The sequence below is a fragment of the Pygocentrus nattereri genome, chromosome 14 (genome assembly GCF_015220715.1).
Source record: "Pygocentrus nattereri isolate fPygNat1 chromosome 14, fPygNat1.pri, whole genome shotgun sequence".
NCBI classification, from domain to species: domain Eukaryota; kingdom Metazoa; phylum Chordata; class Actinopteri; order Characiformes; family Serrasalmidae; genus Pygocentrus; species Pygocentrus nattereri.
The window spans coordinates 8299035-8326810 of NC_051224.1; the positions used below are offsets into that span (position 1 = coordinate 8299035).

General features: G+C 40.3%; 1 protein-coding gene across 9 annotated transcripts in view; it reads right to left on the bottom strand.

Annotated features, from left to right (window-relative positions):
- The window catches only part of si:ch211-114m9.1 (rho GTPase-activating protein 44), a 64518-nt gene extending 37168 nt beyond the window's left edge, over positions 1-27350 (bottom strand). For all 9 annotated transcript variants that reach the window (XM_017705937.2, XM_017705943.2, XM_017705941.2 and 6 more), the window contains exon 1: positions 27065-27350. In XM_017705937.2, coding sequence (XP_017561426.2) covers positions 27065-27117 — 53 coding nt within the window. In that variant the 5' untranslated portion in view covers positions 27118-27350. The remainder of the gene's footprint in view (positions 1-27064) is intronic.
- Positions 27351-27776: the final 426 nt, after the last annotated feature.

A 27776-nucleotide genomic window follows, 5' to 3' on the forward strand; every position in this document is an offset into this window, starting at 1 on the left:
TATTTTAAAAAATATTTTATATTATTATTTATAATATATAATATAATATATAATAATATAAAAATATTATTTTAAAAATACTTGTTTCTGATCTATGACATTGTATTAATAAGCAGAAACATTTGCCTATTTCAAACTCTTGTTTTTCATGTCTGCAGCTACAGAGGTCTTGTTAAATATAAAAATGTCAAAATGTTAAATGTATAATATAAAAGCTGAAAAGAAAAATATCCCTTGAAGCATACTGAAGTCCAGAATCAGAAGTAAAAAGGAGAAGCATAACCTGAATGTTCTTACCTCCACATACAAACACATAGTTCAACAGCTTCCTGTTACCACCATAGCTGCATGGAAATGGACGAAGGCCAAGCAAGATAGCCCAGAAGAGATAAACTGGCACATGCCTTTTAGTCACGCAGTGAGCACACAGAACACAGAACATCAATTTATGCGCAGCTATGACAATTACAACGAAGACAAAAATCACACAAAGGATATCAAGAATCCATTGAATAAGAAGAAGAGTGCCTTCAGATGGAGAGATAAAGCGCAGAACAAGCAGGTGCAGATGAAGCTCAAAAAGAAACTCAGTACCAGCAAGAGACGGGTACAGAAACTAGTTGGAGTACACGCTACAGAAGACCAGTGTGAAGGAGGTATGGACTGGAATAAGGACTTTCAGCAGCCATAAACAGAAAGGAAGTCTGAAGGTAGAGGGAACTTCACCAGACGATCTGAATCTGATCTGTTTTATTTTTTAAAACAAGAACTCTATCCTTCCCCTGATACATCCGACTCCACTTTGCCTTATGTGAGGGTTCAGTCCTCGTCTTTGCCTCTTCTTCACCTCCTTACAATCCCTCACCCTACTGAGGACACCGATCCTTTGGTCTCCATCCCTACTTGACTTCCCAGTCTTACTGACTGTTGAATATCAGTCCTGCACCAGCTAATTCTGTGGAGTACCAGAGGCCAGTTGATCCCACTTAACACTTCATGAAGTCCTTAGAAGCTGGTCCTGAAACAGCTCCAACGGTCACTTACAGACCATCTGGATCCCTTGCACTTTACTATCAGGCATGTGTGGATGATGCTCTGACATACATGCTCCACAGAGCCTACTTCCAAATGTTAGCACCACAGTCAAGATCACAGTCTTGAATATGTCCAGAGCCTATTAACAGCATCTTGCATCTCCGTAAGGGGAACAAACTAAGGGTGATGTAGGTTCATGCCCCATGGTTTCTTGGATCACTGACTTACAACAGTTTCTGCAGCTCCAAGGCAGTCCTCCACTACACAGACAAGTTTCAGTACAACACCAGCCCATGCCACCTGCATGATCCCTTTGTTATGTGATGCATTCACAGTGGGACAAAGTCAGAGTATAAGTAGCTGGTAGCAGACTTTCTGAGATGCAAGTAAATCCAAAGGGAAGCAAAGGTATTGGAGGTGGATTTCAAGCCAGGCAGCTTCTGATGTGTACCATCCAAGATTTTAGAATTGTATGTGTCATTAGTCGCTATCTAGAAACATATATGTGTGCTGTCAGTGGAGCAAATATAAAAGATGCAAAACAAGCAAGCAAGTTGATCAGCAAGACCTGTTCTGTCATGAGATCAGGGCTTCACTGGAAGAAAATGGCAAAGAAGACAGTGACAGTAGAACAGGAGAAGACCCTGAACAATTTTGGCTAGCATCTCCAATCCTTGCAGAGTAATTGTACTGACCACCTCACTCCACTGTGGTAAGCTAAGAGATGCTACTTGTCGCCTTTTCTGGGAGTGGCCAATCATTTCATACATTTATTAATTTGTTTCACATACAACTTAATATACACTGTATCCTATGTTATTATATTATGTCTTGTCCTGTTTATTGTTCCATCTGGGATGGACTGTAAGTAATGCTTTACACTTTTTCGCACCGCAAAGCACTGCACATCTGTATGTACTAATATGTGTCTACATTCTGTCTATCTATTTATCTATCTAGGAATACAAATATTTAAAAATGCTTGTGGATGTTCTACAGACTTCTTTTTAAAGCATCTTCAACAAGATTAACACTGTGACTTTCGTGACTGAAAATTCCCCATCTGGCCTTTGGCCTTTATCTGCCTCATGATTCAAGAAGAAAAAAGAACGCAAGCTCCCTACAACAGATGCTGAAAGTCAGAATGCGGGGAAATCCCATGGCATGGATAAACAAACAAACAAGCTGGCAGCAGAGAACAGATGATGCATATGACTGACCTAGTGCTCCTGCTGGCAGTGCTGCCTACTGGGGCTGGGCCAATTTCTGGCCAGCATCAGGCCAGAGGCCACCGTGCAACTCAGGATAGACTTATGGGGCAGAGAGAGAGCGCTGCACACGTTCATTGTCTTTGCTTCTATGGGGCTGCATTATTATGTGAAGGCTGTCTTCTAATTATATGGTACCATGCAATGACTGATTGAAAAAAACTGTGCCATTCAGTTCTATTACGAGCACACTCCACTAGCAGCCAAAGAATTCCAAGGCTGGAGCCAATCACAGCACAGGTTGTCAGGCCACTTCCTGTGCAAGAGGGGCTTTTTGCCTGATGCTGAGTGGAGCATTACAACAGTGTGTGGGAGTGGACGGTCCGCACCATCCAGCCAGTGAGACTCTTACTCTCCTCCCCACTTCCTCTCTGTCCCGACAGCCCCTTCCAGGTATTGTGACCCAAGTAAGGCCACGCCAGTGCCCAGCCAATCCACATAATAGCAATTCTACAGCGTTTATTTAAAGACAGAATAAGACTTTTGTCACTGGGGAGAAGAATAGGTTCACTTTTAGCATCCTTATAACAGGGCTGGCATCAGGACTCCTATCTGATGCCAATAAGCCTGTAGTGTCAGGAATATTTTTGCCATCTGTTCCTTTGCCCTATTTCTTCTGCCTTGTTTGAGTCACTCTTCAGGCCTAGGGATGCTTATCAGAACCCATGAGTCGCGCTAAGCCCCGCAAGGAGCTGAGAAAGAGATAACATTTTAAGCCCTATTTGGTTAGCACAAAGATTTTAAAGATATCTGAATCATTTTATGTGGCCATTTCGGCCATTTTATCTACTCTTTTCCATTCATAAATGCTGCCAACAGGGATATTCTCACAGCATTAGTCCTCCAGCTGGAGATTTAAATGAGTGTCCTTCTTTGTCTTAGGTCTGCCCAGAGGAAAAATCTGTTGCTTCAATGTTCCTCTTTTATGGCTAAGGAGCCCTAATGGAGACTTTCCTAAAATTCCTTGGAGAAAAAGTATTTGGCAAAAAGGAAAAATATGAGAGTTTAGCTGTAGATAAACTTGAGAGTATTTTGGCAAATCTCAGCACGATTTTACTGAGATCTCTACTAAAACTCAAGAGGAGCCACAAGAAATTACTGCAGTCTTTTTCTCAGGAGAAACACCTGAGAAGAAGGAGACTGAAGCAAAAGCCTCTTTTGTCTTTCCATATGATCTTGTTGTTGTGTAGGACAAGCTAGAACAATATCACAGATTTTTTCTTTCCTACGGACGGTACCAGACTTGATGGGTTCATGCAGATAAAACTCATGAACACAAATAACATCAGGTGGCATAAATCTGCATCTAGTCTTTGGATCCTACCATCTCATTCCCAGGAACCAGTAGGGGTTGATACTTTTTATTACTGATTACATGTTCCTGAAGTATTATAGTCTAACAATAAGAATAACAGTTGACCATACTCTCATGTATGCCTATACACTCTCTGGGAGGAAGGAAATGAGCCTTAATGATGTTGGTGATTAGTGTCCCAGATAGTGGGCTAAGACGTGAGGATATAGCCATGGGAACTGGGGCATTTCATGTAGAAGTGACCTAATAAAGCCAGCCTTTTGGAGAGCTGCTCCACATGCAGCCATTAAAGAGACAAGAGACCGGCTTCAAGAAAATGAGGTAGTGGCTGACACTTTCTTTTTTTAATGCTGTGGATTAAGGACAGATTCTGACTACTGAACTGCAAATGGCTGCTACTTGCTTTGCACATTGATGCGAAGAACAACAATAATAAACGGCAACTTGTATCAAGTTAGTTAAGTCTTGCTAATTGCTGGCTTGATCACTGGCTCAGTTTCTGTCATGGTAGCTTATTTGTATTCCTTTAAGATAAGCTACAGCATCGTGCAAACAGTGCAGTTCCAGGACTATTCACATTCTGGATGCATTATTTTGCATGTCACGGTCTCAGCAGGCCCAAATACAACATGAAGCTTGGTATACTGGGCAGCTGGCAGCATGCTGCTCCACATGTGCACAAACAGCCGCCGGCACCTAGAGGCAGCTGGCGCAGTTCAGTGAGCAGCCAGCGGTCAGGCTGACGATGTGCACACACTGCCTGTGCCGCAAGCCCTCGCTGCAAAAGGCCATCAGAGACAGAGAGGTAGAGTCACCCCGTGGCTGTGGTGTGATAAGGCCCAAAGGATGTGCACAAGATGACAGGAGCAGATTTAACCACGGAGGGTGAGCTTGCTTGCTGAAAGCAGTGGACACACACAGGGGCAGGGCCGAGCAAGGGTAGTTTCCCAGGACAGGGATCAAAGCGGTGGGGGGCGCTATCGGCGTGGATCTTTAACGAGACCCACCGGGGGTCCGCTTCCTCAGGGTTATTTGTTTCTGAAGGGAGGAATTTCCTCTCAGGGTTGCAGCACTGCTTCTAATCTGCCTATCAAGTCAAGAGCTAGAAGAGCAAAGCACAGACTGCGAAATGGCTGGCAGACAGGAAATAATAGTGGAGGGTAAACAGGGGAGAGGATGGAGAAGTGAGGAGTGGAGGATATACAAATGCAAACTTTAATGCGAGTGCCGATTATGAACTTCCTCATAAAGAGAGCTGTGTTAGCAGGCCTGGGGGGTGGAATTCGGAGAAGCCATGAAAAATCAACCGGTCTGAGAAAACCATCTGTCATGTTTCTTTCCGCCTCTCTCTCCTTCTCTCATGCACACACACTACCTGGTGAGCCTGAGCTGAAGTTGTTAACATTATACCAGAGCTGGCCTGAACTGCTTTTTACATGCTTCAAATACTCAATGGTATTTCTCAAAAACACCTTTAAATGGAATGACATTTCTCAAAAACACCCTTAAATGGAATGATATTTCTCAAAAACACCCCTAAAAACAAGAATATTTACATTTTCATTATATACATTAACCATAAGTTTGAGTATGTTCATTAGCGCAGTGCAAAATATATCCAGGAGCCAGAAACAATGTCTTAACAGTGCAGCTGCCGTACGTTGTTTCTGCAGAATTCGGTATTGTAGGCCTCTCATTTAAATACAGCTTTTTGGAGTCATATAGAGATCCAGCATCTCCATTTTGTATGTCACCATCATAGTTGTAGTTTGCTTTTTTGTTTTTAAGTATAAAAAAAGCAGTAGTGAAGTCAACGCATCGGCGTAGTTAAAGGTGCTGTGTAAGATTTAGGGGGCTCTATTCATGGAAATGAAATATAGCATTCAAAACCATGTTTTCCTTAGTGTATAATGACCTGTGACTACAAATTATTGTGTTTTTGTTACTTTAGAATGAGCCCTTCGTGTCTACATAGGAGGCGGATCTTCTTCCAACAGCAGCTGCCATGTGCAATGTTTCCTCAGCAGCCTAGAATAAACAAGCCATACACTAGCTCTAGAGAGTGCCTTTCATGTTTTTACGTTAAAGCGGCAGCTTTAATTTGGTGGCACTACTGCATTGGCTGAAAGACGAAGAAAGAAGAATAATCAGTGGTTGTAACTGGTGCTAGCTAACCATTCTGTGTTGTGAGGAGTTTGAGAATCCAAAGTTTGACAAATGGAAGATCATACTTATTATTTACCTCAAAAAAAAAAAAGCAAGCGAAAACATGATGGTCACTGTGGGATCTACTTTATGCTTGGAAAAGGAGGGGTGAGGGAGGGGTTTTCAGTTGGTTGCAATCTGCAACCTCACCACTAGATGCCACTAAATTTTACAAACTGCACTGTGGAAGGCTGAAGAGCATTTGTAGCTATGACGAATGCAATGAGGACCATCCTGAAAGTAGCTCAGCAGGTAGCCTACTTGGCTGTTGCAGCCTCTAGGAGGACAAAGAGCATTCCTGGACCCGGCACCACTGACACTGTGATCAGGTCCAATTGCTAACTTTGCTTCGGGAGCAATGACCTGCCTACCTACCTGTCTGTCTGTCGCTGGACCGAGTTTTTAAAAAAAAAAAAAAAAACACAAAACAGTTTAGCAGTCAGTATTAGCTGTATCTACATACTCATTAGGTCTTTTATCCTCACATGTGCTGTGGGCATATTTTGGGGCATTAAGGTGGTTATGCTGAAAGAAGAATTCTGGCTCATTAGGATATGATAAGCACGTACTAAAGGAAGCCACTTAGCATTGAGCAAATGAGATTATGGTAGTGGAATGTTCCAGACGATACTGAAACCTTGAATATTGGCCGATACCGCTAAAAATCCAATATTTTTTTCTTTCAATTGGTTAAGCTTTAAAATGGGCTATTTTTAATTGAAGAACTTCCTTAAAAGTTAGCAATCACACTCCTTCCCTACGCTGCCAACAACGTGACTTCAGCAAAATCACTGCCTATTTTAGCATTCCTGTACAGACAAACTCTCAATTTATACATGTTACAAATGTTTAATAGTCTACATAGGCAGATATGTGTATTATAAGTATTGGATAACTGCATCAGTCCACAATTCCCAAAATCAGTGCATTTCTAGTGCAAATTTGTGCAAAGGTAGACTATTACAAATAAGTGATACTTTTTATAATCCCACAAACAGGAAAATTCCACCTTCACATTTAACCCATCCATGAAGTGAAACATCACATACACACTAGTGAATACACACACTAGGGGGCAGTCCTATCCACAGCGCCCAGGGAGCAATTGGGGGTTAGATGTCTCACTCAAGGACACCTCAGTCATGGACTGTCGGCACTGGGGATCGAACCAGCAACCTTCCGGTCACAGGGCCAGTTCCCTAACCTTTAGCCCATGACTGCCCAAAACAGTGCTTACACATACCAATGCTCTGTTTCAGAACGTTTCTGGATGTGCTATTTTTTTCCTCCAATATCCAGTCCAGCATTTTGCCGTCTCTACTTTTGACCTATACTTCTCACTTTAATATCAGGTATGTTGAGCCTGTCGTCTGACCTCTGCACAAAGTGCAGTTATGAATGCATACATAATGGCCATGCACATACTGAAATGTGAATAAAACAGAAGCTTGAGTGGAGAGTGGTGCAGAGCAAACAGGCTGGTCAAACTGCTCCTCCTCCTCCACACAGCAGACCCCAGCAGAGCTGATCTGACCCGAAGAGACTGTGCTCACGCAGCCCCATCCCACTGAGCCAATACACCCACACACACACTCACAGTGCCGCTCAAACACACATAGACAGACAGAGCTGCTACATCCTGATCACACTGAGAGAGCGCGAGAGAGAGAGAGAGAGAGAGAGAGAGAGAGAGAGAGAGAGAGAGAGAGAGAAAGACGCAGGCCTGAAGCGTTGGCGTGGAACTGGGAGGCATTTTCATGCAAGACCTGCTTTTAAAATATTTCTCTACAGACTACATTTTTCAAACAGTCTGCAATGAAGCCGATTGAAGAACTCAGAACTGTCCTTTATCATAATCGGGCTGAAGTAAGGATGGGAGGGAATGATACAAGGCCACTAAAACAGTAAAACCCACTTAGTTGTCCAGTAAACTAGGTCACCACTCTGTTAAGTATGCAAGAATAACTGCAAGGGGCACAAACACAGTAAAAGAGTATCTATCCTCAGTCTTTTACTCTCCACATTGGTTGCCTGTGCTAGAAAACTACATTTTTGCAAATTCTACTCTTTATTTTTCCTGAAACGTACGGCAGTCTTACCTTCTGAGTACATTAAAGACATGCTGTCCTTGTATCAGCTGTCTGTGTCAGGCACAAACTCAGCCAAGTCTAATTTGCACTGTCCCTAACAAAGCTGGCAAGTCCTCTTTTTTCAGGCTGCCAAACTGTGGAATTAGATGCCAAGCATTTCAAGAGCACCAAAAAAACCTTATACTGATGTACTGTTGCCTCCTTGCATTTCTAAACTTCTTAAACTGCAAGGACTCGTACGGGGGTATCTGTTCAATGACACTGTGGATACTCAAATGTCAAAAGTAGCTGGAATGCACATCCCTAGCAGTTACTGAATAGTCTTAAGAATAATAACTGAATAATGAGCTTTTTGTTTATGAGGCAGATTATCTCACCTATTATGTGCACATGAACCGATCACATGCCTGAACAGCTTACGGCACTTTTATTTAACTGTTCACAGTGGTTAACCTGAGGACTATCAGCACAGACCAACATTAATGACCGTTATTTTCCTTAGTCCTGTGAGAGGAGACTGAAAGTCTAACAATATATCGTAACGCAGTACATACAACTGATACATCACGATGCAAAAAAATGAAAGTATGATGTAATATCAGCTGCATCCTATGAATTATGCCATCAAATACTAATATTTTATTTGAATACCAACTTATCTAACTTCACATAACTTAACCCACACCCTCATGTTTAATTTCATGCAACATACTTCTAACTTAACCCACACCATCATGTTTATTTCAAACTACACACCCACAAATTTACCTGCATATCTCACTGTATCTCAAAGTATCTCCAAAATGTAACTTTAAAAGAACAGAACCATCTCCTGTAATGTATGTTAATGTAAAGATATTATTATTCCAACCACTTTTGGAGCATTCCTATTGGTACAATCATCATTGCAATTTTCCACACTAAATAAAGGACAGCTGTAGTGTTCAGATAATGTAAAAAATAAAAAGATTTTACTTTTGGACAGTGGCCATTTTCAGCACCATACAACATACTCCTAACTTAGCATAGAAGTACATTTAATATCATGCACCAAACTAAGCCATACCGGCACATTCCATATTATACGTCTCGATATCGCTCCAGCTTCCCACTTCTCAGTTCTAGTCTTATTAGTAGGTAACATAACAACATACATACAGTTAAGTTCAATTTTGTTCAAAATATCAGGAGATCGAATCATGGGATGAGAGTCCTGTTGCATGCCTATTGACGTGACTTTGTTTTTGGTATACTCTTCATTCTGCAAGACTAAATGCATTCCAGAAGCAACCATCCAAACATAGCTGTACCTGACATTAAAGCCCTCCATAAACACCACAGCAACAGTTCAAACCATCATTTACAAGTCAATTCCTCGACGGCATCTTGGAAATACTAACTCATTTGAATGACAGGCAAGACCTGCATGTGAAACATGGCCAGGTCTCTCATGTGCAACTATAACCAATTAAGAATCCTTTTGTGTGTGTGTTACACATTAGGAACTGTAGTTTAGATGAAAAGCCTGTATTTCATAACTTCTCTTTTCACCTCTTCAGAAAAATAGGCTGTAATTATCAATAAATGTAGGCGGCAGGCGGCAGAAGAGCAGAATATTACTTTTAAAAAACGGGGAGCATGGTTACTAGGCAACTGAATCAGACATTCCTATGTCCATAACAGCCTGAGATAAAGGTTTAGACAATGTGAGTCAAGACAGTGATGTGAAAATAATTAAACTGTAGAAATAGACTACAGGTGGCATTCACAAAGGATCGTTGTTAGGGCTGAGGGTTCAGGATCAGATTCTACCTAATGGTGACGCAATCCTACCCAGCGAGACTTTCTGAATTCGGTGTTGTGGAGGAAAGAATGTGAAAACAACCACCACCTAAAAAATAAGTGGGGGCATTTTTCTTCCCCTCCTATCCTCAGAAACTAAGCAGTACTCAGACGAAGGGTGTACTCATGTTTGCGTATAGCAAATCACAATGCTGCAAATACTCCTACTCATTTACATGCCAGGAAGATGTGACAAATTAGCATTTGCTATGCTCTTCATTTGACTAGTGTATAGCCAATGCAGTGTACAGGAGTGAGCAAAGTAACAGAAAAACCCTACAATAAAAAACTTTGAAGTCAATAAATCACAATTATGAAGGCTGCTCAGCAGGTGAGTCATACAAGTTTGAATTCCAATTAGCATGCGTGTCAGCTATGAAAGTGGTCTAAGAATCACTTTGATAAGTGAGTTTCCAAACACACAAAAAAGAATTAATGTGTCAAAGAAAACCACAGCAAATTATACCTAACACAAACAAACGGACAGGAATAGAGAACCACTGAGCAGGACAGCAGCGAAATACCACAATGCAACAAGCTTTACAACACAATTGCGATCCAGTCGCTACGACATATGTACAACAATGGAATTTATAGCAAAGTCTGGAAACCATTTGTATCGCTGACTAATACAGAAAGACACTTAAGTTGATATACAAAGCAACAAACCTGAGCAAACCCCTATTTTTTAGTGTCAGCTTTCACTCTAAGGCCTACTATATGGTTATGTCTAGGGATACACGAATCATCTATTTTTATGGTTGGTTTCAATTCCGTTTCTTTTTAGCCAAGTTGGCTGATGGCTGGTTTTTGGCTGGTTTCTATTAGCCTATTTTTTCGCCTGAGGCTCACACTGTGTGGGCTAAATGAACACATGACGCACATTATTTGCTCCTTTATGGGCCAAACTGCCATTTTAAATTCTTAAACAAAAAATCATCTATGCTAATTGCATCATGCAAATGAAAAAGTTACAGGTAAGAGGAAACTGGCTATTTAATGCAATTAGTCATGTGTTGTTACACTACGACATATCTATACAGGTGTAGCAGCAGCATTCATATATAGAACAAATGCTGTTACTTGACACTATTCTGATCTTCACCAATCCCAATTATGCATCCCTACATCTGGATACATCTGGATAAAATCAAACTCCTTCAAAGTACATCAATCAATGTCTGGTGCCAACTGTTAAACTCAGTGGGGGTGGACTCATAATACAATGGGCAGCCATGGGAGCCATTAAATCCAAAGATTTCTCTGGGAGGCCATTTAGCGAGGACCAGGTGTACCACGTTCCCTCATGATGTTACCACATTCCAAGACAACAATGCTCTATGCATATTGCTAAAAAAAATCAACAGATTCTACACCAAGCTGAAGTTAAAATCCTTTCCATGGCATCTCCGGATCTAAACATCACACTTTCACTGGAAGCTCCGGAATGCAGTGTGAAGTAGATTTCCACCTCCTTCATCAAACAATAGAGGCTTGTTTTCTTGCAGAAAGATGGTTCAATATCTCACTACACACAGTCCAGGACTTGTATGACAACGTTTAGAGGACCGAAGCTGCTCTAAAGGCAGTGGTTCTACTTCTTATTAGGTATATGATGTTAATACATCATTAGATACTTTTTTAGCCCTTATTATGTAGCACTGATCTTGATCAAAATTCATATTGACATTATGTCCCTGGATTCATGCATATATTAATGACTATATATATTAATGACCGTAATTCATCAAAACAGGGTTTACTGAAAGTAAGGAATGAACAAAGGACACTTTCATTCATTTAAATATAGCCTCTTTCTCATACCCAGAATTACATAACAAAGAAGTATGTTTGTATGTGCAAGAAGAGTAAACCAATCAAGTAGACCGAGTACAAAAAGCAAGAGCAATGTATGATGACAAGGAATAATATCAGTATTGGTAGATGACTGCTTAAAAAATTACAGGCATCAGATTAGATTTCAATATTTGATATGTGATGATGTATTTATTGGAACAGAAAAATGTTCATATGTTGCAGGACTACTACACTAAAATATCTGGATCTTACCTTTTTCACTACATTTATAACTCTCTACTAATAAATGTGTCACTTCTCTGTAATGCTAATCCAGATGGGTCTAGCTATAATTTAATTTAAAATATCAGATGCTGACATTGGCCCAGAATTCCTATATTGCTGCAGCCCTAAAAAGAACAACAGCAACGCAACGTGTTAAGAGAAATGTCTTTAAATGAGATTTGAAAGATGCAGTGAAAGAGCAGGCACAGAGTTAATGAAGGAATGCATACTAAAGTTTGGGGACCTGGCAACAACAGGTTTGAAATGTGATGTAGACCATCTGTCACTCTCCTCAGAACCTGATGAAACAGGCAGCAGGTCAAGTGGTATCTTATAGTTATCTAATATATTTATTTTCAGCTACAAATTTTAGACAGAGGATCCCTGACAGGGATTAATCCTACTTAAAGCAGCTTTATCTCCTTCAGAAAGCTAAAAAATGCGAATAACAAGTAAAATCAATTACATGCTTGTACATTTAACATTACAGCTTCAAACGCATGATTTTAACATTACTGCCAATGTTTTGTCTGTTATGTTGAATTATATATTGAATTTACTTTAAATGGTTCCTTAAGTTGAGCTGCTTCAATGCTGACCGAACAAGCATTATCCACCTGGAAATACAGCAAACTATTACATTTAGAAACTTTATATTTGGTCTAAAAAGAGGCTTTTAACAGGGACAACAATAACAAAAACCAGCGTATACTAACTTCATAAACCATCAAGTAGCTGACTGGATACCTAGCATGTGGTACAAGAAGTTTGCAGCAAGAGGACTGAAGTGTGCCAGGAGAACTGGTGAACTAGTAGAGCAATATCCCCAGAGCACTCGGCATATGTTAGTATTGTTGAAAGTTTTGAATGTCCTGAAGTTTGTTCAGAGTTTTAACAAGAAGAACAATAAAGAAGGAATTTCAATAATCAATATGAGAGCTCACGAAGGCTTGAAATAGTGTTTTACCATCATTAACATTCAGGAAAGGGTGAAGAGGGGCAATATCGCGGAAGTGAGAGAAAGCTGATTTAGTTAGACATGATATGGGGTTCAAGAGAAAATGACTCATGCATTCCTCTCTCTATTCCATTAGTCACTGTATATCATTCCCAAACCTAACCTCATTCTCTTGAATATTTTTACCACCTGCTTTTTCTTTAAAACACACCTGAGGCAGGTCCTTTGTAAGGTGGTCTCACAGATTAGGAAACCTAAAGGGACAAACAGCCAGAGTCTGGATTGGAGCCTTGTCAACCATTATATCATCTTGTGGTTACTGAGTGCCCTTTGTGATGCTGAGGTCATCAAGTGCAGCAGTTAACTATGCTGAGCGCAACGTGAAGCAGTTGTCCATTCAGAGTTCCAGACGTGCAGTGTGAAAGGGATGAGTCAGCCCAACTCCTCCATACAGCAGTAGGTGTCTCCACTGGCGTGCATGGTGCAGGCCTGCTGATTGAAGCAGCTTAACTTGATCTCAAGGACATCCTGATTCAGATCTCTGCACGGTTGTCCTTGGAAGAGAGCATGTGTGACTGAGGCTGAACACTCTGGTGTGAACAGCAGCATAAAAACAGCTCAGGATTCCCTACTGTTAAATGACCTGTCTGCTGTATAAGAGAAAACAAAGGGTCTAAAAATGCACTGATGCATCGTGACACATTGATCTGAAGGTAGTTCTTCAACTGCATCGATTTTAGAACATCAGAGGAGCCCTGTCATAAAAACCTCACTTTTTGCTTTTTTTCACAAATGAGAACTTGATTTCATGTAAACATTGCTTCAAAACATGCCACTCACAGACAGTCCTTATATGAAAACGAAGCCACAAAAACAGCTTGTTTTGAAGTCATTGTTTTTGTGATACCGTGAAAATCTACACCCACTCATCCTACAACAGATTAGCCCCACCTATTGAAATGGATGATAAAAGGAGCATTTCAGCCCAAATTGCTTTTTAAAACGAAGCACAATATAGGGCAGCCAATCAGACATCTGAAAGAATTCAGAATTTACAACCATTTGTCTCTGTGTTTGCACACTGTGAAATTAGACCTCTGCAATCAACCCATCCATGCAGTGAAACACCCACATGCACACTAGCAAACACACACACTAGGGGCCAGTGACCACAGCAGTGGGCAGCCCTATCCACGGTGCCTGGGGAGCAATCGGGGGTTAGGTGCCTTGCTTAAGGGGACTTCAGTCATGGACTGTCAGCCAAGGGGATCAAACCAGCAACCTTCCGGTCACAGGGCTGGTGCCCTAACCTCCAGCCCGCGACTGCCCCCTAAGAGAGGAAACTGGTAATGTAAAAATGAATTTATGAGTGTATTTGGTTCATAAAACCAAATAAATGATATGAGGTGAAAATCTAATTAGCAAAAAAGGTATGATTTGGGCCCTTTAAAAGTGGTAGTGATTAATTAAAACTATATTTAAACTATTAATAATATTTCAAATTAGATTTTAATTAAATATGAAATTGTTCAATTTCCATAGTGTGGCTGTCGTAAAAAAGACATATACCTCCAAAACATTAACCGTACAAAAGAAAGTAATAATGAGCTTAACCTTGACCCTGATCTTAACCCTTAATGTAAAGAACTGGTGGGAAAAAGAATGAATATGATTCAATTATATGCCACAAGTCGAACCTATTAAACAGCACAGAGTTGCTTGTAGTGGTGCAAAACGTAAAACCAAGTCACGTAAGTCACATTATAACATTACTAACCATGTATCAGCTTCATGACAACAGAAATTGTGGGGTAGTTAAGTGTTTGAATAGTTTAAGCATGATATATATCTATTATACAAAATATTTTAAAGAAATCAGTATTGGCTGATACTCAAGGTTTCAGCATTGGCATCAGTATCAGAAAAGAAATATTAAGATCAAGAGATCTCCAACTGAATCAGTTCTAAAGTGACTGCAATCGCATCTAATCAGAGGACGTTTTCATAAACTAGTCCACAGTAAATGTTTTAAATGTGGTGGTTTTACAGCACAATGTTTTTCTATTTATAGACACCACAATAACTAGAGTGCTTGAATTCTTTATAATATGGTTAGCGGTCAGTGACATGGCTGAAAAACCTGGAAAGCACCAATCAGCTAAGCATCTATCAGTGTAATGTTGCGCAGCCAGTTATTAGCACCAAGGGACACTGCTCACCACATCTCTGTGTACTCAGCAGCCTCCCACACAGCTCCACCCCACCTCCCGCTGCTCCTCCTCTCCTCCTCCCATACTAACACTCCCAGGGGATGAGTTTAACCATCCCTGTAGACCACTGCTTGCTTGGCGAGACGTTGGGAGGAAACAGCACGCTAACTGCTGTAACCTCCTCCAAATACTGGTGTAAATCGTACTTGTGCAATGTCTTCATTTAAATATGGTTCTTTAGTAGATGATTAGGCATGCATTGATATGGTAATTGTGGCCCAATGCCAATGTCTGATGTTCATGTGTGTATTTACTGATGCCAAAAACAAATCTACATCTATTTCACAGTATATATTTTAAAATAAAACTATTTTAGATGCTTAAGTAAAACTATTTTTGTAGGTTAACACTTGCTTATCATTCTGGGATGTGCTTTCACTTTTTAATAAGAAACTTTTTTGATAACCAAGTAAGTAAATCTAAAATACTGCTTTCTAAGATTAGCTCAGAAGGCCAAGCAAAACAGATGCTAAATGTTATTTCTTAATTTCTTCAAGGTGGCTTCTTATTCACTATTTTTGCTAGGTTGTTTTAATGTAACTGTTGCACTATTTAAACTTGTATGCAAAAATGGAAGCTTTGGTGAATTTCTCATATGTCTCCGATCTGCATCCCATATACTTGTGGAAAATTTTTACAGTCATTAACTCTTGTGTACAAGCTGGTCCACGGCTTGTTTCACGCACGAGGCCTTGACTGTGTCCTTGTCTGATGCAGCTGACCAAACGAAACAAGCCAATCAATCTAGCATCACTGTAGTTTGCACAGTTCATACATCACATTATCTGCGCTTATTCGTGGCATACGGGAATAGCATTTATGACACAAGTCATACCTGGAGAAAGACTACTATACCCACTGAACCAATAAACCATGCACTACTAATTCCAACATCATTGTGCAACAATTAAATACATTATGAAACTTCAAATATTACCACGTTTTTATATGATTCACTTATTATTTTGGTGTGTTTCCAAATGATGCAGGTTCTCAGAGAAATGCAAATCCAATAATTGCATCTTTTCAAGTTTCTGCAGTTTCTAAGACTTTATAAATAATTTTAATAGAAATGGAAATGAGAAATTAAAACCCTGCTTTATCCCTACACACACCACAAAGCTTCTTTATCAAATTTTACATTCAACTGATGATCAATTGGAAAATTTGAATGGAACATTTTCATTTCAATTTGAAGAAGCAGGCGAATAAAAAGCTAACTTCAACCTTGTTCACTCTCCAGCACCAGTCTACACAGACACGTTCAGACAGTTTGAGCAGAAGCAGATCAAGAGTAAAATTGGCAGAACTATTTCACAGTTTGTACATAGGACAATTCATAATCAACATGTAAACAATGTCTGCGCAAGCACGGTTTTCAATGGCAAACAAAGATCACAAACAACAGCCAAAGTGCAAAGTATAATAAAAAAATAGGAAATCATAACCTTGTATGAGCAACAATACTTTGTTGTTGAGGAGACTGGATTTTCTGGCACATACTGTAGCCTACAGACTATGACAATTTTAGTAAGTTCATTTAATGTAAACTTTTAATTTTGTCAGCTTTTTTCATTTTTTCATTCCAGTGTATCATGAATTCCAACTCTGACCAAGAATTTTCCTTTTGGTGCATCATTACTGCAAACATGATTCTGGGTTAACAGTAGTGCACAGTGCAATATACACTTCAGATCAGTATTAGCTACAAAGCAAATAAAGGAATTAGAGATAGCTTGGCTTGGACTTTAAAAGTTCCACTAAAAGTAAAAAAAAAAGACCTTCAAATAATTCATCACAATTTTTTATAAGACAAGTAATCATTAGCACAAATTTCATGATTGTGACAGGCCTATACCTTACAAAACATTATTATCATGGATTATGTAACAGTGCGTTGTGACATTGTGGAGCTGGCTAGATGCCTCAAGAAAAAAACGTTCTCCAGACATACGGCTGCTCCCTGGCTTATGACAGGTTTGGACTCTCCACAGCACATCATGGTGCAAAAAGTGACAAAAAGAATCATTCAAATTGGTGATATAAGCTGCATTCTGTTAATTATGCTATCTAATGCAGTTGCTTGATCAAATACTAAAGGTTGTAATCGGGTTATCCTTCGCTAAAAACATCAGCCATGGTCAGTGTCACGCGTGACAATCTCAGCTCCAGTCTCAATAGCAGACTATGCCAAGGCATGGAAACAGCCATCACTGTTCTTCATTCAATTTTTGTTTAAAATGTTGTGAGAATATTGAATTGTGAACACAATGCTGTGATAATGGATGGATGGATGGATGGATGGATGGATAGATAGATAGATAGATAGATAGATAGATAGATAGATAGATAGATAGATAGATAGATAGATAGATAGATAGATAGATACTTTATTGATCCCAAAGGAAATTTAGCAGCCAGTAGCAGACACACAACACTATACAGTAACCGTAAATGGGTGTTGACATATAACAAGAATAAATAAACCAGATCCTATCTACAGGCATATATACAAATAGAAAAAAAAACAGTCTGTGATATCTATAACCTGAGATGAGAAACGCAGTGCAATAATGACTGTACAAAAATTTACAGGTGACGGCATATAATGACCACAGAATGAATAAATAAATAAATATGTGCATATAAAATGACTTTCCTATAATCAATTCTAATCAATTCTCACATTCTAAAATAAATACAGCTGAACTGCCAACTTCACATCGTTGCATCACCACGGATGGCAGCGGATGGAAGTAGGAGGTATTCCTGGCAGATACACTAGAAGGTTCTGCGGCTAAGTAGTGCATGTTCTTCACCTCTCTCTCTCTCGAATGCTGGATCTGGGCTATACAAACATGCCACAGTGCTTGATTTAATAGAAGCTGAAAAACACTGCTATGACACTCTAATCTGATGACATTACTGGATTACTCATTTATGTGATTACGGTTTTCTTTTCCAATGGTGTTCAAACTGTCCAAGCCAAGAGTCGGAGACAAAACAAAGCTTGCGGGAATATCAATGACCTATGTGTCATTAAAAATGCTGGGGTGTAATGGCAAACACACACCAGCACATGTGGAATGATGTACAAGTACATTATAGTACTGACAGCACTTGATCTGTAATGAATTCATGTATACAGGAGGAAATAGTGATGTACTGGTTTGTGTGGAATGCACAAAAGTCTACAGTTCTTTAGGAAGGTGTCCATTAAGTCAAATAATAAGCTGTAGTGTTCTTGTTTACCTAAGATTATTTAATTTCTCGTCAAATGAATTAGAGTTAAAACTCTATATATCTGTGCAAAGTCAAATTTGGACAAGTAGCCTCTATCTATGTTTAACTGTCTAGTTTCTATCATTTCTTTCCATCTTCGTCTTGCTCATGTACATCAGAATAAAAAAATATTACAAAATGGTGGATTGTACACTCTGACAACAGCCTACACAGAAAGAAAATGAATCCATTCTCATAACAGGCAAAAGGAACGCTGTTCAAATGAGTTTTAAGTTCTGACTATGTCACTTCTTTATTAGTCTGTTCAAGCCTTTTCATCCACCAACAGAGTCAACCAAGAGATTTTGACCAAAACATGCTAGAAAGCTGGTACATCTCTGTCCTTCCTTCTACCAGGTTTAAGTGGTGATTGACAATACAGTCAAATTTCATATCCAAATTTGTAAGGTATCTTTTTAAAAAAAATAATAAATTGAGTTAGTTAAAAGACATCAAACATAACAAATTCACTAAATGATAGTGGACCTATTATTCTTTCTGGGCTTTCTCCTTCTAAACGGATAAAAAATTCTCACGATAATGTAAAAAACAGGTTCTAAATCGTCAGACATCTCATTTCTTCAATATAAGAATGGATAACATCAGAGAAAGGCTAATATCCATATCAAAAATCCTAATTCACTTTATTTTCAAGGCTTGAAGAATCCCAACAGTGAAGAACTATGATCAGCTCAAACAGACTTTTACACACATACACACACACACACGGTGTTTCAGTATAAGCAAATGCTCTAATATACTTATCAATCTCATCAACACTGACACAAGCTGTGCAAGCAAGTCATGAGCTGGTGGTGTTTAAGAAGGTCATTTGTGTCCTTTACTGAGCTCAGCTGGGCTGTGTGTGCTCTTTGGGTCGACCCACAGTAGAAACTGATTGCATCTTACCACTAATGACATACAGAGCAGCCCACCAGTGTGTATAAAAAACTGTAGGCTGCTGACACAGCACACCTGAGAGTCTGCAGTGTGGGAAGAAAACAGAAGAGAGGAGAAGAGAATGGAGGAGAACAGAATGGAGGAGAAGAGGAGAGAAGAGAGAAGAAGAGAGAACAGGAGAATGGAGAGAAGAAAAAGAAAAATTAAAGATAGGAAGAGAAAGGAGAGATTAGGAGATGCACAGAAGCGCTTCCCAGATAATCAAAAACTGGGCCACTGCAGAGCGAGAGAGATGGTGTAATGGCTGAAAAAAGATACTGTCCCCGTGACTTACATCAAATATAGCTGACCGATACTGTTACTGAGTCTCGATCTGCCTGTTTTTGCTTCCAAGGTGGGGCAGAAATGCAGTACACACTGCCTATTTTGGCAATTAAGTGGAAAAGCCTGGTCTATTGAGGCACATCATTCGTAATGTTCTGTGCTTTACTTACAGAAGAATGTTACACGATCTGCAGAGCAGAAATAACAGTTTATTATGATTTTCTTTAATATTCATACATAAAGTAGCCTTAATAAAACATAGTGAATAATCCCATCTCTGAAACACAAACTGAAGGACAACTCTAATCAACAATTCTAAACACTTTATTAGAAGCACCTACTTTGTAGGTCCACCTTGCCGGAGCACGGACAATATGCACAATTTGTTTTAGTCATTCACTGGCCCTTTATCGGTCAGTTTCCACCCACAGAGCTGCCCTTGGCTGGATATTTTTGGACGGTGGACCACTCTCCTTCTGGAAGAGACATATTGATGTGTAAAAACTAAAGCGGTGCTGCTGAGCTTGTTGGACTTTCATATTTAACTGAACCGTGAAACTGTAATTACTCTAGTAATAAAGAGCAGAATTGTGAATGTCATACAAACTTAACTGTTTACCAAGTTGAGACATAATTCATGATTTTTCTCAGACCTAAAGCTGTTTTGTCGGGTGTCATAAACCTGTGGTGTGAAGTCCTAAAAGTACACTCTACCATAGATGGCTTTTTTCCAGCTATGGTATCTATGATATAATAGCATGTTCAACCAGCGCAGCTCAAAAGCGACACTTCTTCAGACCACCCATATTATTCATGGGCATATCTGTCCATGCTAAAACATAAGACTTCACCTACCTGGATTAGCATTACAGAAAAATATGACATACTGTCGCAGTCCAAACTATAACAAGTATTATCTTAATTTTTTGCAATGTTTATTTTTGTACACCAGCTGACCACAGCAGCTGCCTTTTACATTCTGTGAAAATTTGGTGATGAATGGAACGATAGAAATGAATATCATCTTCTTAAAATAACTTTACATTAGTTTACAGTAAAAGTAAAGAGTGTTACCATTTTGGAGAAACGTGTTTTCCTTCGGACAGCAACAATATATTTATAGTAAAAATAATAAAGCGCAGACGTTTTGGCACTGTATCAGCTGTCTTATGCTGCTGAATATTTTTTTAAGCAAAAATCTGTTTCTGATGTCAACATGCATTCATAATCTTGCTAGTTTGCCCAAAATAATTAAATAAATGAATAAATGAAGTTTTTAAACATATGGTTAATGAGTTTGTACCTTCACTGGGAACTCCTGACATTGTAACTGGGCACAGGTTTGGCACAACTAGGGCTGAGTACCGACAAGTGGTAGGACATAATGAGGACAAATCAGCAGGTAAGACAACAGTTTACCAGGCAGCTTTGTGACTTTCGCAGGAGAAAATTAACTACTGTGACATTTGTCAACATGTCGTACATGTTTAGACTCGGCTGGCTCTTATATTATAACTGAACTATGCACAAATCTAAATCTTTCTCAGAGGGTTTCAAAAATGAGCCCTATTCCATTCTTCATGTTGTAGGTCAGAGCTTTGTCCACGCTTGGGTTAGTTCTTCAGTCTAATGTGGTAGTCCACAAGGACACTACATTACTGTCTTAACAGTGTCCAGGAGAAGTGATTTATCTGAAGGGGCAAGAAGAGGGAAAGATGGAATTGTTGTTAATAAACAATCATTCTTTCTTACCTATATTGTTTCAAAAAACTTCAATAGCCAATAGCCCAACCTAAGCTGTTCTTTTGTCTGAGCCTACTCGTCATTAATAATACATCGAAGCAAAGCCAGAGGCAAATCACTGAGCAAATCCTACTGTAAAACTGCTAATAGGTCTTCGAGACCGCTATTGTTTATTACAAACAGGAATTCCACCTTTAGCATTAATCACTCATTCCATGTCCTCCTGGCTGCAGCGTCCAGTGACTAAAGCGTATCGTGGGCAGAATAAGAAAGAATTCCCTTGTAGTGTGTGGGGAGGTCCTGATGGGTGAGCATGTTTGCTAAGTGGGCTCATTAATCAACATACACACATTTTCCAGGTTCCACTGCTGACGACGTCATCGGGCTGCGAAAAACGCACAGCACCCTCTAAAAGTGATTTTGCTGCTTTCTGCTCCATCCGAGGGGCAGGCTGCCACCCTTTCCTGAGGGAATGAGTTCAGCACAGTTCCACATGAATGGGAGAGAGGCCTCCAAATACAGATCCAATGAGGTCACAGCAAGCTCTTGCAAAAGACACACACTTTCTCTCTCATACACACACACACTCTGCAGGAGATGGTAATTTTCTTCACAGTGGGAGGTGACGTTCAGTACGTTACAGATGATGAGGAATCAAAGATGGTGTGTGAGTGCATGGGCATGTGTCTGGAGCCATTCAAAGCATAATTAATCAAATATTTACAAACAGCTCCCCCACTTCAATATTTAGCTTATCTGTTAAAATCGCATTAATAATATCAATTACCCCAACAGTTTAACAGCTTGGGGTCTCTTGTAAGTATGTGCTCCTGTGCTGGAGGGACAGTGTCCAGCACAGTTTGCTATCTTCCCTGCTCAAACACATCGGATTCAAGCTGTTCATTTCCAGGTTTAATGGGTACGTTTGAGTAAAGAAACTTTTTTTTAAATTGATTTTTGCCCAATTTTCTCCTCAATTGTCGTCTCCAATTCCACCCGCTACTTAGGACTCCCCCAATCACACAATACTACCAATGCTAGGCGAGTGAAGGCTAGCACAGGCTTCCTCCGAGACCTGTGAAACCAGCCACCGCTTCTTTTCGAACTGCCGCTCACGCTACGTCATTGGGCAGCTGAATGTGCTCAGAGTATAATACTTTTGCAGTTGCAGGCCTGTTAGAAACAAACAAATGTGGCTACAAGTAGAAGCAAAATAGCTGCCAATTAGCACAAAGTCATTTTCTGTTTTCATCATCTGTTTTTTAGTTATTATTAGTAACATTAGCTCTTTTGACTGAACATTTGCTTCTGTAGCTCTGATTGTGGCCTACAACAGTGCTAGGCTACAAGTGATTTTCGGTTATTATCAGACACATTGTATTTTTAGATTGCACAACTCCTTTTGCAGTGGGCCTGTTAATGAAAACCAGCCACCACTTAGCATGATGTCTGCTGCAAAATGCTACATTATGGCTATTGATTTTCATGCATTATTAGCAATATTAGCTTTTTAAATTGTAATTTCATTGTGCAATTGTAAGCCTTTTGCACATATGGTAATATGGCTTACAGTAAGCATAGCTAACAGTGAACCAGTGCCTAGCAGTAAGCCAGTAATTACCACTTACATGAAGTCATATGCAAAATGCTAAGCGGTGGCTATTCATTTTCATTTACTAATAACGATGTAACCTTTTTTGACTGAACTGTTTCTTAAAGCGGCAGCTGGACTGTTGCTTAATTCAACTGAGCTGCATGCCCACGAATCTGCATGGGGCTAATGACCAGAATACAATTAAAATGTCGTTCATTATGCACAAATGTGTCATCTAGCATTTCATCAGCTAGGATGCTGAATGTCTGAATGGGACTAAATGAACCAAAACAAGATGGAGATGCTAACTGATAACAGATGCCAGCGGTAACACAAGAATCATGTCTCATCGATCACATTACAGCAGTTCAAGAAGAATCTCTCAAGGCAAGAGAAGAGCCAATATCTTATTCTTAGGGGTGGAACAATATATCAGGCGATGATACATCAGAGTGCAAAAATGTGACAAAAAAATGTCATTGAAGCGGTTCTGTTAAAGCTTTTAGTAGTTATATAATAACATAATTGTAAGCAGTTTCAAAATAAATCAAAATTATTTAAATGAACAGGGAAAAAACATGCATAGTCTTTCTTCACCCTAACCCTAAAATACTTTACTGGAGAAGATAAACTTTGAAGCGTTTAAAAAAGACTTTCACTCTGCACACAAATGACATAGACATGGAGACAATAACTGTCAAAATATCCACCAAACTCTCTAAACCACATTGTTCTCTGACTTAACTGAGCGTGTAGGCTTTATGTATGTCTTTTTATATGTGTTTTAAAAAAGCAAACTATCTATCTTATATTTCAGAGCTCATAAAAAGATTCTACAACATTCACGTGCCATAATTGCTTCAGAAATGTGTGCTGCAGACACCAAAGACGATATACAGCAAAGATGTCTGGTCGATATAGAGGTCTGTGGATCCACTGTGGTCCAAACCAAAGATCGTTTGGAAGAGCAGACTGAGAGTGACCTCCTCAGGGTGTCTCAGACTGTTTATCTGGTGTATCAGCGATGGTATGACAGCATTCTCACTTGTTCTAACAAACCGAACTAGCAGAGTACTTGCACCAGGGGTTGTTTTAGCTGACTGATACCTGTTAAGGGTGAATAACTTCTAACTGTATTCATCCCAACTCCTAATTCTAGACCCATGTGTGCATATTGTGCAATGACATGAAGTCAGCATTGTGAATCAAAACTAACCCTGAGCTAGAGGTCAGCAGGCAGTGGCTTCAGCTGCAGGTGCCACATGATCCATGAAATAATTTGTGGGCAGGATTAATTTTGAGGCACCCCGTGGGTGTATTACAGCTTGCTGGGTGGAGCAGGCTTGGACAATTTTTGGCTACTTGTTGAAGCGGACGTGCAGGCAACAAATAAGCTGCAAGTGTGCCACAGAGAAAATCATGTTAGTAATTATCACACAATGCATAGTCATAATGAAGCTATATGACCTTGACTAAATAACTTATTCTCAAAACTGCATTTTTTTTCCAAGAACATGCTTTGGTTTTCCTACCTGTTTGGTTTGTAGCTTAGTAAGTAACTCCGCTGCTCTCCATGCAGCAGATGGGGGTTTGATTCCCTACCTCAGTAGCCACACCTCACCACACACACACAAACACATACACACAGACAAACATTTTTCTAAACCGCTTGTCCTCCTGGGTCACCTCAGCTCATTGGGCGTAAGGCAGGAAACACCCTGGACAGGTCGCCAGTCCATCACAGGTCTCACCACACCATGCTACATCAATGTCTCATTACATTTCCGATTTTCTATATATTAACATCCCAACCTTTCTGGCCAAGCAGACCCATGTATCCATTTATTCTGGCCTGAGGCTTGAATGCAGAACACAGCACATGTGTCAGTTTTCTTCTGATTGGTTTTACTCATGCACAGACGGTTCTATGATGTTAGGTTGAATTTCCCCTACATAAAACTTACTAAGACAACACTGTTGATAACATAAGCTATGATAAAAATTGCAACTCCTACAATTTGAGAATTGCACTCTTTTAATTTGTGATTTCGATGAAAACTTCTCATCTTACCTTTTTCGATAACTGACTGTTTTGCTACACCCGTAGTTATTAAAAGACTTGTAAGTATTGGTGGCATGCAGCAAAATTATGGCACTGCCCCTTATTCCCAAACTAATCACAGACTGGTGTAGCCTCCATGGCCTTGGCCTTTTTATTAATGAGTATGGCCAGTGCGCTGTTTAGGGAACATGTTGTTGCTCATTATTGTGGTGCTGTGGACAGAATGCCTCAGCGGGCCACTGCTACTGCTCCCTGGACACAGCCGAGAAAGGAGGAGAATACTAATGTGGGTATACAAACTCAAGAGACGAACACACACATACAGACTAATGCCTGGAAGAAAGCTGGAGCTGGGTCAGAGGAACCAGGGTTGCCATGCTTCTGCAAATTCACTGATGCCAGCCAAAGGCAGACAGGAAAAAAAAAAAAGCTCTGCTATTTGACCACAAGCTACACAAGCACAGGGTGCTTGAAACGATGACCCACAGTGCTGCATGCCATCATCTCCCAGCATGCCAGCAGCTAGGGCAAAACACACCTGGCCCAATGCACCCCCTCCTGCATAACAAGCTGTTTCCCTTCCACAAGGGCCAGGGAGAGGCACCTACTAACCAAGCATGTTAAAGGTCACACACTGCACTCACTGGGGAGAGGAGCACTACATTAGTAGCTCTACCACAGTTCAATACACAATACACCTCAAAACATCATTTTACAGCTTTACTAAAAGAACTATACCACGATTGCACAATACATATTGTTCATGTGTCATTATCCCAACATTGGCCTTTGCTATACTGATATCACAGAAGGCGATAATATGTAATTGTGCCATTTTATGAACCCAACAAATGCACTCATTTAAATCAAAATAATGCAGGTCAATCTATTTTATACCAAATCAAAACGGGTTACCAGTGTGTCTTTTAAATGCCTCATTATTTGAACACTCCAGTCCATCCAGCTCATACACAAACTATGCTTCTAAACAGCTATTTTTCTATTCATTGCTTTTGTGATGTCACAAATCTATTCACATATACATGCCTTTTCTACAGCATTTTAACCCCGCCCATTCACATTTCATTTACTTTTTTTGAATGACGTGGTCAGTTACAAGCACACCCGCGACCCTGAGGGAGAAGCGGCTTAAGAAATGTGTGTGTATGTGTGTATGTGTGTGTGTGTGTACATTTACATTTAAAAAGGAGTGTTTGTGCTAAACGCAGCTTGTTTAATTTGAAATGATAAATAGAAGTTGAAACATGGTTATGTAAAAAATGCTTTATAACTCTTCTGGGTTCACAACCCCACACCTAAGTGTACCTCAGGGACAAAAAAAGCAGGACACGGGCCCTTTAATATATTGCAAACATGTCCAACGTAATATGCAGCAGTGTAAGCACCCATATCGACATTAAACCATGGAGGCAACTGCAACTGTCCTCTTAATGGGAGCCATCCTTTCACCTTCAGTTAAACGTCACATTGCAATGCCTGACACACTGATGGCCTACAGATACTGCTGCTGAACCTACTGCACCCAGCTCCTCCTTCCCCCTCCCAGGATGACTACGTGATGAAAACATTGCGCCTGTTCCATTTTTCCCCTCACGTCGCATCCACTGCATCCGTCTGCATCAGATGGAGGATAATGACACCCGCGCACATGCGACGCTGCGGTTTTATTCCGTGCGGTCTCCGGCATGGAGAAGCAGTCGGCGGGGTGTTGTATGACCGTGTAACGTACTAAAGCTGCTAAGGTAGTGGGGGCCGGAGAGGTAGGGGGGGGGCGCTCTGAGCTCTGAAGGGGTTGAAGCTCTGAGGGCGCTGCGCCTCTGCAGTATCCCGAAACTGAAACGGCTAAGCTAACAGGGATGTAGCCAAGGATTTTATAAAGTGCACGCGTTTGTTTTCACGCATATTCATGATTTGCTATTCTACTCCTGGATGCATTGCGCCATTACTAACAGCGCTGTTTTTCCCCTCAGCCCTTCTGGAACCACACCAGTTCTCACCGACACCGCCGCTTTCTCATTCAAACTTACGGCGATTCGTATCTAGAAAAAGAAAATGGCTCAGCCGGGTTCTTACCTGCCAACGGTCTGGTTGGCGAGCTGTCGCATTCGATTGAATTGCTTCTTCATCTTCTGTGTTTTCTAACAGTTATTTTTTTAGCTTTTTTCCTGCGTTAACAGCACCGGCGAAAAAGACCCCGCATGTCTGTGAGAATGAAGGCCCATATGACGGCGTCCGCCCAGTCCCACAGCCTCTGCTTCATCGCAGGAGAGAAAACGCGGAGGACCCCAAAGACATTTTCAGCGCGTTTCCTTTCCTCTCCTCCTCTCTGGACTGCTCCTCGGGAGGAGATGCTGGGCGAAGTGACAGCGCAGCGCCGAGGAGCTGCCGCGCGCCAGGTGTACTATGGGAAATGTAGTTTTTGCCTGACACGTCCTGAAAGACGCTGCGAGCTCCAGCGAATCAGTTTATCTTTGACAGTGTCATGTATATGATGGAAGGTAGGTCAGTTTACTGTTTGAATGACCAGTTTAGACTTTAAACATGACTAACCGGCGTTAAAAGAACCGGAGACGAAGTGTTAACGTTTCAAATTTTTACAAGGTAAAGCCGTCACAAATCTAACAGCACCATCTAGTGGTCAGTTTTAGGACTAATTTGGCAGGGACTCTTGTGAGACTCCATGGCGCTGTAATTTTTATTTATATATTTTATTTATATATATATATTGAAGATTTTGGATATAGAAACATTCCATGCTATAATGGTTCTCTGCATGGTGAAATGG